This window comes from Pholis gunnellus, assembly GCF_910591455.1.
Source record: "Pholis gunnellus genome assembly, chromosome: 4".
NCBI classification, from domain to species: domain Eukaryota; kingdom Metazoa; phylum Chordata; class Actinopteri; order Perciformes; family Pholidae; genus Pholis; species Pholis gunnellus.
This window is the reverse complement of record NC_136530.1, coordinates 6,143,620-6,158,379: the sequence shown is the minus strand read 5'-3', so window position 1 is coordinate 6,158,379 and position 14,760 is coordinate 6,143,620. Positions and strand designations below refer to the sequence as shown.

Genomic DNA, 14,760 nt, shown 5'->3' with positions numbered 1-14,760 from the left:
CTTTTTAATTCTCAAGCTGCTTTGGCTCAATGGATGAAAAGCTGCAGGAAGAGCTTAAGGTTCAGCATCACTTCACAGAGGAAGTGATGCTCACAACTAAATCCGACAGTGGAAATGTAATTCAAACAAAGAGTAACAATGTTTCAACGATATCTTTTTTTAAAGCGAGACAGTTTTACTCTCGTCGATTGCGGTTACAGAAGAAACTGCAAGTCTGTTGTCGTTCAAGAACTTTTATTTTGAAAACAAACGCTCTACACTGCGCAGCATCGTCACTTCCGGGAGACAGGGTAGACAGGCTGCTGATTCACACACAGAAGTGAAACAACGTCCCTTATTTATACAATATAAACATGTCACTGTCATAAACCGTGGGAACTCAGCGACAGTGTTTTCTGGCAGGTTAAAATGGTGAGTATCTGCTATTTTATACTACTGTTACATGTCTGAGAGCCTCGAAACTAATACTTCCACATGTGCTAAGCTAATCAAAGCTAATGGTAACTTGGCTAGTGTAGGTGAAGTTGCAGCATTAGTGCAGCGTTAGTGAGCTAAAGCACTTTTTACTTCATTGTAGCGAAATCAGACGAGCCATGTGTAACAAGCCTTCATTTTATTTCCTCTTTATAAACACTAATTACAACCAGTCAAGTCTAGTATCTTACACTATTACAAATTATGTAAATAATCTAGTATTTTCTTTAAGAATTTAAATAACATGTCAAAAGAATATCGCAGATTATGAGAGCTCTAACTGCAAAAGTGCTTCGTTAGTCTTTTCAAAGGCCAAAACATCATTTGTTCGTAATAACATTTTTTACAAAGATTTAGCTAAGTGACATATTGTTAAACTATATTCGTTATACATGTTTCAATTTGATTTAAGTGAAGACAATAATAATAATATCTTGGATGGATTCATATTCTGTTAATTTTGAAGTGGGACTAGTTTATTGTTTTGCAAGTCACAATTAGGCTAAATGTCAAGTCTTTGCACTCAAGTCCCAAGTCCTAAACTTTGAGTTTCGAGTCCTAAACAAGTCCCATGAGCCCTTTACTAAAGGTAATGTCGTTTTAACAACAGAGTAATAATATATTAAATTTTATTATATGCTGTCGGAGTAGTTTAAACTAAATGGATTTGGGAAATTGAGTGTGGACTTGAATAGTGTTAACGTTAGTTGCTTCAGGAATTAAATTGATTCGTTGCACACTTTTTAAAATGACATACTTTTTAATCTTTGGGTCAATGTAACTAGTATTTTCATGTCAAAAGGCTCAAGGAGACGTGAAGTCACATGTCTCATGATTTTGTCAAGTCTAAAGTCGTCCATTGTGACTCAAGTCTGACTTGAGACCAAGTCACGTGACTCGAGTCCACACCTCTGCTGTTAATTCTCTCTGCGTGTTGTGTGTTAACTCTCCTTATTTCCTCCCTGTAGGTCCCCACAGACTTTACTACCCTGATCCAGAGGTTTTATCACCTTCAGTCTGAGCGGGTGGAGACGTTTCAGCTCTTCGACGAGTGAGTTTGTTTCTAGTATGACCCACCACACTGTAGTTAGGTCTCTGCATATGTCTCCGGAGGACCATGGTCCTTCATTTCGGGTACATAAACATCTGAATCTAAATTGTACGCCTCTTTCATCTCTGCTTGTGTTGTTTACTGCCTTCCAGAGGACATGAGGCCTACTTGAGGACAGGGCCCCATTATGACTTTGACCACTACAGGCAGCTGGTCCATGAGATAACGCAGGCCTTCTGCGGCATCTCCAAGGAAATGCTGGAGATCAAGGGGAAGCTGCACCACGAGTTTGACAGGCCGGCCCTTTCTGAGCACATTGAAAAGCTGCAGAGCAAAGAGAAGCAGAAACTTGAACTGGTACGTAATCACAAAGTCTTTTATGTTGAATCCAGAAAACAGTATACAAGACACAGAGGGATGGGTTTCGTTAGGTTTTTATCGATACTAGGGTTGTGCATTTCTGCACATTTATGTCCTGCGTGTTTGCTAAATGTTGTGTTAAACTGCTGGTGTTACCTTCCTTACTTGTGAGGGTTTTATTGCATTTTATACAACAACAGTTCTCTGCATCTACTGGAGTAAAATGTAGCCACGCTTTGGATCTTTTTCTTCTCTCTGCCATGATGTGTGCGTCTCACGCTGTGCTGAGCCGGAGTCTGTGTGTGTCAGAGTAAAGCACGACTCCGCCCTTCGTACAAAGACAGGCACAGAAACAGAGAGGCTGCTTCTAAAGTACCGATAGCAGAGCCGCTAACTCGGGACCTCATCGATACTCCGGGTATTTATGACTGTCGTATCGGTTCCTGTTTAGTATATAGTAATGATTGTATCTAGATACAGACGAATGAAAATACACACAAACATCTCTGTACCAATAGACATGCAAATTGTGAGGCAATTAACAGATTTATATTTAAATTAATCTATAATTAAGAGACAAAATAATTAGAGGGTTCATAAACAAGCAAAATCCAACTCACAGCGTTTTAAAAGAATCATTTTCAATTACAAGTTCACAACTTTTTGTTGAATGTGCGATACAATCCCACTGTTTCACCACAAGGAGGCAGACTTCTTATGCAAAACATTTCATAAGCTCTCGCTTCAAGTCCTGGTTTCACCACCTTCATGTTAAGAATTCAGAGATCGTTATTACGCTGGCAGCTCAAGTCATAAATGTTTAAAGTACACGGTGGGGAACTGCACGATGCTTCTGATTTTTGGGGATTCTGTTTCAAGTCAGTGACATGAGAGCGGCTGTCTGTCTGTGATTGGGCAGACCGCTTTGAGATGTGTGTTGAAACAGTATGGCCTCTGTGCTTCCCGCATTCTTTAACGGTCCACATCTCATACATCTGGAGTTCAGAGGTTGTATGAAGTTTGATCAACTCAACCGCCTTTCTGCCAGTAATGTCATAAAGCTCCTATTATCGTAGGAGTTTGTCCTCCGTCTCCCCTCCCGTCCTCCGCTGATGAATGGTTTGCATAAATCTTATCTGATGTGCCTTCTCAACAGACAGCCAAGCTGCAGCTGGCCAGGCAGCGGGCCCAGGATCACCCGGAGGACGAGGGCTGTCAAGAACAGATTCAGGAGATCAAGCACGAGTAAGAGCAGCTATTACCACTCCTCCGTTTACTGCGTTCGCTCCCCGCTGACCCAGCCACTCACTCACCATCAGACTGCTGTCAGCTCTGGAGGACTTCCTATTTCCTCCCACTTTCACGGACCATCCTTCGGTTGTAAACTAAAACTGTCAAAGATACTCACAGATGTTTGTAACATAACAACTAATGTGTTTTCCAGGATCATCAAGAACAAAGAGGCCCTGAGTGAAATCATGCAGGACTTTAAGTATGACTCTGAGGAGTTTGATTGACAGGTGGAGACGACGGATCGGCTCTGCTGCAAACTTCCATCTTTGACTCCTGAGCTGCACTTATCGATCCCTCTCTGGCTCCGCCCTGCTCGCTGCAGCAGTCCTACTCCACCCAGGGGACTTTTCACATTCTGGCTCTGTGTGTTTCTATTTGTAGTCATGTGCTTTTGTTAATGCATACCTCAGCAAAAAAAAAAAAGAGAGAGAAAGAAATGTAAATACTCTAGAGGTTCAATAATTCCTGGTGGTTCATCCCCGCTTCTTTGTTTACTTGATGAGTTGTATTTTTAAAAAATAAAAAAAGAGAAGTTTGACTTTTTACTGTTTTTATACATTACAGAGTATTTCTCAGAAGCACTTTTGGTGCAGTAAAAGAATATAATTTAAACAAAAAAACATTAATATATGCAGTAATAAAAATACAAACGGTATGAAAACGTCTTAAAATATAGTTTCCTCAGACACGATGCAGTATCTGCATTTTACAGATTAAACAAACACTTGCTACATATAATATCAGAATTTAACTATATAAATGGTGTGCATACGCAACATTTTAGATAGCTCGCCACTTGATGTCTGATTACTTTTTGTAGGAGCCATTTGTGTTCGTTTTCTTGAAGAACTACAAGGTGTCGCAGTTTGAGTTTAAAGTGATGCAATCAACGCCCGTCACTAGAAACAGACACAGGTGTGTGACACGAGGGTGCAGAGTTTTGCTTTTACCACTCGCAAGCAAGCTATATAGGAAAGGAAGTTTATTTCGGGTTTTTTTATTTTATGTTTTACTAAGGTGAAAGTTTACTTTGAATACTAGTTTATTTATTTTGTGACAAGCTTAACGCACATTCACGTGCACGCCACTCGTTAATTCCCTCATTCGCCTGCTGCAACCCCAAACGTAGACCTTCAATGAAACCCAACTCAACAAGTAAGTGATGCATAAATGCGTCATTTGAGCTTAACTACATGACTGAGCCGTGACTGTGGTCAAACGGCTCTTTAGTGATTTCACAAATATGTTTTTCACCAAACTTCATCTGAAACAATCGATGGACAGAAAGTGATTTGCCAGCTATTAAAGTAACTTCTTTGTAGCAAAATGCCAAATATTCACAGTTCCAGTTATATAGAATATCTTTATTTTGGGCCGTTTATCAGACAATATATTATAAGATTGGCCTTTAGATAATTGTGTGTATAGATCAAACTATTTGAGATTTATCAGCAACTTATTTGATAAAGAAAATAATCGTTAATGGCAGCTTTACTCAGAAGTAATATTTCCAACAGTAATAGCTGTAGAGACAAACTATCCTACAGGCCACACCAATCATAATCATAGCCTGGAGCTTTCTTTCGATACTTGCTGTACTTACTACAGTCATGTTGTAGTATCACCTGACATACAAGTATCATTAATAAGCTGCTTATCTTACATAAAATGAGTCTAAACTGTGACGATAACTTTTTTTCAGAGTAAAAGTGCAGTTACTGAGGGCCTTAACGTTTGTTTGTGCACACAGATCTAACAGACAGATTTGGCCAGCGGAAACTGCAGAAAAAGGCTGCATTGTCTCACTTCAGTTATCTTCCACTCGGGCCCTTTAAACTCAAGTTAAGGCTGTATGACCAAACACTGCAGTATCCCTCAGGCGGGGCTTTGGACCTCTCACACAGCTGGGACCCTCGGGGCCAGTTATCTGTCAATGTTTGAATGCTGTGCCTGAATTAAACACTGCAGTGGTGCTGAGCGGCGCTGCTATGAATTATCGCCTTGTAGAATCTGAAAAGACAAAAAGCAGATGGTTCATACTGGGATAACTCAACGTGAAAAAGCATGTAATTTACAATCATCACGATAATAGCTCCGTCTGGCTGCCACTTCTCTCTCGTCCCCTCTTTTTTCTCTTCTTCTTTCTTTGCATTATCTCTTTCTTATTCTCTGCGTATCGCTCCCAGCCCCCCCTGCTACCTTTCTCTCAAGGTAATCAATGGGAACCTGTCATGGTGTGTGAACAGAGACATTATTCAGGCGACAGCGTGTGCTCCGTAAAGCACAAAAAACACTTGAGACCTCTGAGCTAATTGAGTCAGGTAGAGGGAGGGCTTCAGTGAGTTCAAGGACCGTGCGGCAGAGGATGTGGCCGAAGCATCCGAACTCCTCGCAAAGTCACATAAACACGGAGAAGATGCCGAGGCTCTGCGTGCCATTTGGCCCGAGTTATTTTTGTGAAAGGGAACAAAGGGAACACATTGCAGTGGGCCGTTAATTGCATTTACATTCTCATTTCTCTTTGTTGTGGTCCTCCGCTTAGGATCAAGTCCACATCGTTAAAATATGTAATAAAAATCAGAGAGACTTCTGGGCCAGTTAAGTCAAAAAAACCGCACATTTTACCTGATCATAAAAGTACGGGCTGAAACTTCACAGAGACCAGCCAGTTCAAGATAAATCAGTCCTCTTTGTGTTTGTGAAAAATGCTGACCACATGGCAAAACAAAGGCAGGGTCAGAAATTCAGTTCAGGACTTCAGTGCAGCAATGGCTGTTAGTGTGTGTGTGTGTGTGTGTGTGTGTGTGTGTGTGTGTAGCTCAGCAGAGGTAATGAAAAGAAAGAGAGGGATTCTGCTTACCTACCTGGTTGCGCGTTCCGTGCGATTTCTGCAGCCACACCCTCCACTGGTCGTACAGTTTGATCGACATGCCGCTGCAGCCGGACGCGTGCTTGCGGACCCAGCCGAAGAACTGCTTGAGTTCCCGTCGCAGGGTGGAGTTCTGCTCACCGCGCTTGGGATCGCAGGAGCCGCTCGGCAGCCTCTCTGGGAGAGGAGGGGGGGAGGAGGGGAGGGAAGGGTAGAGAGGAAAGAAAGGAAGAGGTAGTGAGGAGGGAGGATGAGATAACAGCGTCAAGGTTATAGTTAGGACGTAAGTGCAAGGTGGTGTATAGATTATGCACCAGCTGCTTAATGTGCCAGCATGGATGTGACTGACATGGTCACATTTTCTAGTCAATGTTTTTTAGGTGTAAACACCAAAAGTACTCTAAAAATCAAGTCAAAACCACCAAAAAAAAATACAATTCACTCTAAATAAATATATGTGGTGGAGCTGCAAGGTATTTAGTTGGATAGAAATGACACTCTTCTAATATCCGTCTCAAAACACTAAGATAATGCTCTGGCATAGTATTAAAAATAAATCTAATAAAGAAGCATTTACAGAAGCTCACCGGTCTTAAAAACAGTTGCTCAGTGAACATTCATGATGATTCACGATGCTTAATTTCACAAAGCGAGATGTAAGCAGTTTCATATAACGTGTAAAGTATTTCTGTGTGTAATGCCCTAAACCGTGGAGGTGATGTACCGTACTTCTCTTTCTGGGGAGGAAAGGCTCCTGAAAGTCGTAAGTCTGCTACAATCAATTCTTTGTGGCAAACAACAGAGCCCGATAACGACTTCCTCCCTTTTGGGAGTAAATACCGCATAACCTATGTAACTCATTATCTGCTCCTCCTGCCCCCAAACCTGCTTCCACTCAAGCTTTATAGGCCCTGTGTGTGCCGCGGACAGACAACCAGCTTTTTAACTTGATCAATCTTTGAAGCCGACGACAAAAATCTATCAAAATGTCCCCTGGCTTTCTGCAGTCCCTTCTAATCCTCTGCTGGGAGATCACTATCGAGGTATCTAGCCTATTGATGTTTGCTTTCTCCTGAGTCACATGCGGTTTGGATCTGCTTATCCAGGATGTTGAAACGGGGATAAGGACATTGTTTTTTCTGGCTTTAATTGGCAATGAAAGGTTGATTATTAGAAAGGAACGAATGGTCAAGATTTATGGGCATCACAGACGTTTGGGAAGCATTTAAAAGCCATTTAAAGACATGAGACGGACTATGAAAGGAAAGACTTCACTTATACCTTTAAACATTTGGTGGATTTTGTGTTGATTGTAGAGAGTACACAGGATCTCTTTTGTTCATTCAATCTTGTTTAAAAAACAATTCTCTGCAATGTACTCACCATTGCTGGGTGTGGAGGCGGCAGCCGGGTGGCTCCAGTCACTCCAGATGCCGGGCTTCCTGGAGCCGTAGATGCCCACTGGATTGCACCTCACCTGGACGAAATAGACGGTACCGGACCGGAGGCCCGCGAGCCGACAAGACGTCTGGTTACCAACATCATCCACCACCTGTGAGAGGGAACAAAATGAAAGAGATGATGGAATAAAAGCAGTAGTAGAAGAGTCGAAATCCTTCTTAATTCAAACTATACCGACATTTTCTGCATCTTTTCTCAGTGTTTCAGTTTGTTTTCCCATCTGCCCATAGCACAGTTGAAAAGGATATTTTATGAGCCCTTTATCTGACGTTTGCATTGTGAATGTTGTCTATATATTTAAAACACATTTTTGCTTGATCCTCTCATTCAATACTGAATCCGTAACTCAAAGAATACTGCAAGTACCAACACAGCGGAGACAGAATACTGAAGGAGCTGTGGACCAAAAAATATCAAAGACTCAATTTGAAAGAATACAAGTTTCCTAAAGCTTCACCACTGCACTTCTGGATGAAAGCCAGTGTTCAAAATGTACCAGCAAAGAATCAAGCAGCAGTCAAGGTTTTTTACAGAAGTGTTATTTGCTTTGTAATGAAAGCCACATGCAGGAGCCTGAGCGATGCAGCAGGAGCAACTTTAATGTTCATCATTTAATGGATCAGTCAACGCTGCACCTCAAATATTTCCACAGCTGCCTCAGAGGTGTCATAGCGACAGACAAAGTGTGCGTAGGCTGCAGGTTTGTGTGTGTGGACCACCTTCCATTCAGTGCTGTCCTCCAGTCTGTAGCGTATCTGGTATTTGGCCTGAAACAGGATGTCCTTGAGCTCGGGGGGGCTGGCCCAGCGGACCGTCAGCTGGTCCTCGAGATCGCCGACACGACTCACCTGCACGTTGGCAGGAGGGTCAGTGGTCACTGCACGGATGAGGATAAGTGTAAAGAATTAGTATACAGCAGATGTACAGTCATCAGGGTAAGGATACAGGATACAAGAGGTTTAAATAACCTCTTAAGAGAGATGAAACCTGCAGTGGATAATTGACTACAACACTGAGGGCAGACAAACATCACACCTCATCATTCTTTATGATGAGGATTATCAGTTCTCAGCCAGCAAACTGCCATCTGTCTCAAACACAAGTTTAATGTAGTCTTTATTTCCTGACGAATTCAAAGTTTTTAGGAGTATTTTGTATCCCTGGCAGAGGTCGCTGAGGTAGTCAAAATGCACTTTGGCTGCAAGGAGAGCGTCCGGTTTTGGGGACCTCAGAATTGTGTCTCTGCTCTTTGCAGATGATATGGGTCTGTTGGCTCCTTCAGGACGTGACCTTCAGCACACACTGGGGCAGTTTGCAGCTGGGTGTGAAGCGGTTGGGCTGGTAGTCAGTACCTCCAAGTCTGAGGCCACGGTTCTCTGCTGGAAAACGGTGGATTGCACACTACGGGTTGAGAAGGAGTCACTGCCCTCAAGAGTGAGCTGAGCTGGAATGCAAAGCTCTCGATTCCTCAGGCCATCTATGTTCCGACTCTCACCTATGGGAATGAGATCGTGGACACAAGCGGCCCGAAATGACCTCCTTGTTGGGTTGCTGGGCTCAGACATTCGGACCAACCAGAGGTGGTTTGGGCATCTGATCAGGATATCTCCCAGATGCCTCCCTTTAGATGTTTTTCTGGGCCAACTGGTTAAGAGGCCCCGGGGTAGACGCAGAACACGCTGGCGGTATTATATACCTCGCCCGGCCTGGGAACGGGCTTCCCAAGGTAGAGCTGGGAAGCGTTGCTGGGGACAGGGACATCTGGAATATCCTGATAAGACTGCTGCTCCCGCAACCCAGCCCAGGATAAGCGAAGAAAAAAAAAAAGAAAATGGAGGGATGGAAGTTAAAAGTGCTGTCACCAAAAACAGTGCGGGGTTCTAGGGATGACGTACCCAATTTGTCCGCATGATGTTATAGTTTTGGGCAACAGTAGAGAACGTAGTCAAGGAAGTAGTTTGTGTAATTTTGCCTTATACAAAAGAATGTACCAACGTTCCATTCTTCACTTGTATAAGGAGTGCAAACCAACATCCTCATACAAACTGCAATGTTCGAAATGTGTCGGAACAATGAATGCAAACATAAACACATCGAGTGAATAATTGCCAGCTGTGAGCAAAAGAAATATGAATAAATTAATCTGTTTTATACAGATTTACACAAGAGAATCATTATTAAATAAAAGGTTCCACATTGGAAGGCCAGGGAATGCATTTTCTAACGAGAAGAGTACGGAGTGTGTTGTTCCCTCAGTCAAACATTTTACCGACTGCAATAAAAGGTTGCAAACAAATCAAAGGCTTTGAAAAAGAGAAACACGGAGGGAAAGATAAAAGGGATGGCAGAACAAGAGATAAAGAGAGGAACTTATTAAAGAACTTGTAAAAGAGTTTCCTGTTTGTGACCTCCTGCCTCAGATATCCTTCACTGCTGGTGCGTGCGTGACGCTGTTTTTCAGCTTTATTTGTTCTTTTGCATTCAGCTCAAGGGAGAGAGGGAAACCAAGCCAGAACAAATATACTCCCAGCTTATTGTTTCTGTTATTGGGGCAGTGCAATGCATCATACATATGGCAACGCTCCTCCTTCTCCTCCAACCCACTCACAGCTCCAACCTATCTGCTCCTCAGTGTGCAGTGAGGATGAATGGTCGGAGGGGATGCCCAGTCACGGACAATAAACACTGCTTTCAAAATGTGGCACTCGGCTCGCTGGAAGCATCAACACGACGCTATCGCACAAGCGCTGGAGAAATTGTATGATATACCTGTCGTCGCTCGTACATCATAAACCTTAAATTACTCGCTAAGAAACCTGCGAAGCCTTTACCGGAGAGGCATCGGAAGTGAGGTTTAACTTTTACAACACAACAGTTTCTTTGAGAGAAGCAGCCTGAACCCATAATGGGTTTACAGAGGCGGGTTGGAGAGAGCGAACCATAAAAATAAATCCCCCTCTCCCCTAACGAAGTGTGTTAGCCATATGCAGGAGGCCTGCAGACAAATGGAACAGAAGAAAGGACAAGAAAGCAAAAGGGAGGAGAGGATCGGAAAAGGCAACATCCTCAAAACACTTTTGCTTACCCACCTACATCGAGGATGTCCAGGCTGGTGATGTCAGAGGTGGCGGAGCCCAGCTGATTGGCTGCCTCCACCCAGATCTCATACGGGGTGAAGAGGGCGAGGTTGCGGGGGATGTAGCAGGAGTAACGCTGCTTCCCTGTGCTGTAAATTTCACACTCCTTCTCTCTCCCATACCACCTGGACAGAAACAAACACAATGACCAAAATAAACTCTGACGTTTCGTTTCTGAACAGGCAGACTGACTATTTTGCACAGTAAGTACGTGAGTCTAACAGTAACGCCGCTGAGCGTAAAGGGTGTTTGTTGCAGATGGTAAACTATACGCGGCACTAATGCATTTATTGCTGGTCTACCTGAATGGTGTCGGACGAGGTGAGCACCTGTGAGCTGCAGCAGGTCTGGGGCGCTCACCTCAATTTGTACTTGAGGGTGTATTTGGTTCGGACGTGGGCCTCACCCCGCCCCCCCGGGCTCCACTTGCAGCTCAAGTCCTTTGTGTTGTGGGACCAACATGTTAAATTGACTGGCTTCTCTGGAGGCCCTGGATGGGGGGGGGGGGGGTTAAATTAAAAGACATATTTTAAAAAAGGACAAGAAGCAAAAAAAAGGTTTTGTCTGATCAATCAAGTACAAAAGTGGAGTTGACGAGAGAGTAAAACAATGACTACTTAGCGTTAATCTTATTTTATACTGAAATTTACGAGCGAGGAAACAGCATATGGCTAATTTCCTCTCCACTCATGAGAAGTCTTCACTCCATCAAGCAAAAAGCTAAATCAACAGACTTTAAAGCATTACAGACGCTGTAATCAAGTACGCTTTTATGTAGAACTAAAAATAGAAAGAGTTCACATCAAACAGTTTTTATATCAAGGTTCCCCAAATAGATAAACAACCGATCAACAATTTTGTTATTTTAAGGTTGTGTGACACCAGTTGAGAGCGAAACAATCTTTTTAGATTTCTGCATTTTAACGATTTTATAACTCATCTTCATTTTTGTCTCAATAAAAGGAGCATTTTTATTTATCCACAGTGCCAAACAACATATTCTTTCACAGGGTTTGTCTGTCCTTGTATATTAACAATATAGAAAATGTGGGCTCGAAAAGCGACAATTAACAAATCCCGCATGCTTGTTTGGATTGATTAACAAAACTACAACTTTATTAGACTGAGCTCACAAATGTGTTTTTCTTTTTCATTAAATTATACACACACTATCACGTCCTCAAAGCCTAACAGCCAGCCCCCTGAGCCCAAGTGCATTTCAATGAGACATTTCCATATGACTGCACGGTCAGAAAAGCCTCCACTTACTGCCAACATAGAGACACGAACCAGCCAGGACGTGTCCATCTGCTCCGTGACACACGAGGTTGTCTCCAGACTGCTGCTGGGAGCCGTTGAGGTTGTGAAGTGTGACGCTCAGGGTGTTGGGGCTCACCACGCTGTAGGTGCTTCTGGACAGACTCATCCCGTTCAGGGCCCAGTACAACGTGCTGGCGTGGAGGCCCAGCTCGGGGCTCAGCGTGCACGTGGCTGTCAGGCTGGAGCCGATACGCAGGACGGGATCCTGAGGGGAGATGACTGCTACTTCTGGGTGGTGGAAACACGCATTGTTAGTGTAAAAAAAAAACACCTTTCTTTCTCTTCTAATGCACATTTACTTTTCTTCGCGTCATGCTATTCATTGAAAGTAGTGCAACATGTCCTTCACATGTTACCAGAGCTAAAGGTGATGACTTCAGATTGCTTGTTTTGCCCGACCACAAGGTCCAAAATCCAAAGATATTAATTTGACAAAAATATAAATCTAAGAGAATCTGCCAATCCCCACATTTAAGACACTGGAACCTACAAATGTGTTCAATGTTTTTTTTTATTTTTATAAATGACAAATTATCAATCAATTATAAAAAAATGATAATTTACTATCTTACAATAGACTACATGTTTAATCAACTCATTAGTTTAGAGCTAGTTCTACTAATTATTGAATGTAAATGTATTTTTAGTTCCTGTGATTTCACAGTTGTTTTTTTTTGTGCAGTGTACAAGAAGTCCACTTCTCTTTTGCATGATTTGATTCTGCTATGTACCGAATACTTAACATGCACCAGATGTTAATTCATTTGTATCTTTTTTGAGGCTACAAATAAATATAAAGGTCACCAAAGCTTAAAGATGCAGTAAACATGCTCATGTTGATTTTCTAGCCGTCTAGACTTTCATTTTCATAGATGTGACACTCCTTATAATAAGATGCATTAGGTCCGATGCAGCTTGATTGTTTTTTTCTGTGTTGAACACACAGTCAGTCCAAATCTCTTTCCAGCCATAAGAAATCTTAGTGTTTGTGTGAGGAGTGCGGCAGCACTGCACCAAAACAGAGCAGCAGCTCGGCACATATTTATGACCCATAATGAAGACGATTTATGGAGCCTCAGTAGGATCAGTCAGAAAGGTCACCCTGGTTGTGTCGGTAAAATCCTTGAACGCTTTTCCATACCACGACCCCTCTTAGACTTAAAGTTTGCCTTTATGATTGATGCCCATGAGAAATGTTACCACTGGGCTCCTTCTCTTCTCAGAGATATGAGGGTAGAGTTTTATTAACCCTGCTCCTGGTGGACAAGCTTTCCGACATATGTGCCACTGCGCTGATTCCAGCAGCATCTAATATGAAGCCTATAATGTAAATGGATGAAAACTGTGTCTACGTGCAGGAAGAGTGAGGATTGACCTTTGGGCCTCCGTGATATTCAATTTAAAACAGGTGTGAAATCTAAATGAGAAAGATTACAAACATGCATGTGTTTTACATGTTTGTTTTTTTATAAAAGCGCTACTTGCAGATCATTTTCTCAGTCTTGTGATTATAAATCTGCATGGAAATAACCTTTATAATATCGATTATTATCTCTCCTGCATTTGCTTCATGCAACAGCGCTGATTAACACCGTATATTTAAAGACAGTGTATGTCTAAAAGGTCTTGCTCTGTCTAAACCACCATGAGGTATACAATCGCATCTACTCATTACTCTCATGAGGATTCATTTTAGTGGACAATGATATCACCATATGATTAGGCTATATATATATATATATATATATATACCTATAATTTGTCCACCAGAAAGCACCGATAAGTTTATTTTTAACTGTAAAATGTCCCGCTCAGTACTAGTCACACAACTTTAGAACTGAAGAATCCTCATCAGAAATGTTAACGTTAAATAGAGATATTGGTTGATATATAGTTACCAGATTTATTTTAAGTGACTGACATCAATAGTAATATTGGCTCAATTTCTTCTATAATTTTTACATTCATTTGATGAAGTTTATTTCTTTGACAGGTATTTAATTCATATATTTTTCAAAAGCTGATATTCCTGTTAGGTTATTTTAACAATAAACTCCTTCTCTGTCGATTTTCCTGAATCTAAATCCTGTGCAAAATCTAATATATAAATCTAGCAATACACAATTACATATACTGTGATGATATGCATCTGACTTTCTAGAAAAGCCACCATGTGAAAAAACGTCCCCCTTCATGATGATATTAATGAAGTTGATTTAAAAAAAAAATGTTTTATTGGTTTGAAGCCTCCATACAGCAACTCAGTATGAGAACCCCGTCTTAAAGCTGACTGTGCTGCTTTAAGGTGACGCACCGACAGAAACGCGGTAACGTGCAGTGGGTCGAGTCGGTCTGTCAGTCGACTAAAGTTTGGTACTCACGTATAGAGGACGACAGCACATGTGGAACCAGGAGGAGGAGAAACATGAAGGAAAACATGGTTCTCTCAGCTGCGTTTCCTTCCCTCTCGCTCCTTTCCGAGCTTCCGGGACGCGGAGAGGTGGAGGAGGTGAAGTTGGAGGAGGATCCGAGCAGCGGCTGCTCTCCAGCGGCTACTCTCAGACCAAATGTTGGCTCCTCAGTGGAAGTCTGGAGACCGAACTGACTGCTTTACTTCCTTTTAACTACACGACGACTCTGCTGCTGTAACACAGCTCATGCTGTTTGCTCCTCCCTTGTTTTCCTAGTAACTTACAAGTCATTAGTGCTGCTCAGTGTGTCCCCTCCCTGAGGCGCGCACACACACACACACACACACACATACGCACACACATACAGAAATTCAGACCAACTTT

General features: G+C 42.3%; 2 protein-coding genes across 2 annotated transcripts; one reads left to right on the top strand and one right to left on the bottom strand.

Annotated features, from left to right (window-relative positions):
• The first annotated feature begins 277 nt into the window (after positions 1–277).
• Positions 278–3,615, top strand: rex1bd (required for excision 1-B domain containing). Its single transcript, XM_079157628.1, has 5 exons — positions 278–411; positions 1,443–1,525; positions 1,678–1,882; positions 3,042–3,130; positions 3,330–3,615. The coding sequence occupies exons 1-5, from the start codon at positions 409–411 to the stop codon at positions 3,400–3,402; spliced, it is 453 nt and encodes a 150-aa protein (XP_079013754.1). The 5' UTR covers positions 278–408; the 3' UTR covers positions 3,403–3,615.
• Positions 3,616–4,895: 1,280 nt separating this feature from the next.
• crlf1b (cytokine receptor-like factor 1b) lies at positions 4,896–14,404 on the bottom strand (the record flags this gene model as incomplete). Its single annotated transcript, XM_079157620.1, has 8 exons — positions 4,896–5,188; positions 6,043–6,224; positions 7,431–7,599; positions 8,228–8,385; positions 10,598–10,770; positions 11,006–11,135; positions 11,915–12,193; positions 14,347–14,404. The coding sequence occupies 8 exons, from the start codon at positions 14,402–14,404 to the stop codon at positions 5,165–5,167; spliced, it is 1,173 nt and encodes a 390-aa protein (XP_079013746.1). The 3' UTR covers positions 4,896–5,164.
• Positions 14,405–14,760: the final 356 nt, after the last annotated feature.

Bases quoted from the DNA above. Each gene is read 5' to 3' on its own strand.
- rex1bd (XM_079157628.1), top strand. The intron at 1,526-1,677 runs GTGAGTTTGTTT...ACTGCCTTCCAG, and splicing joins ACGTTTCAGCTCTTCGACGA to AGGACATGAGGCCTACTTGA. The intron at 1,883-3,041 runs GTACGTAATCAC...CCTTCTCAACAG, and splicing joins AGAAGCAGAAACTTGAACTG to ACAGCCAAGCTGCAGCTGGC.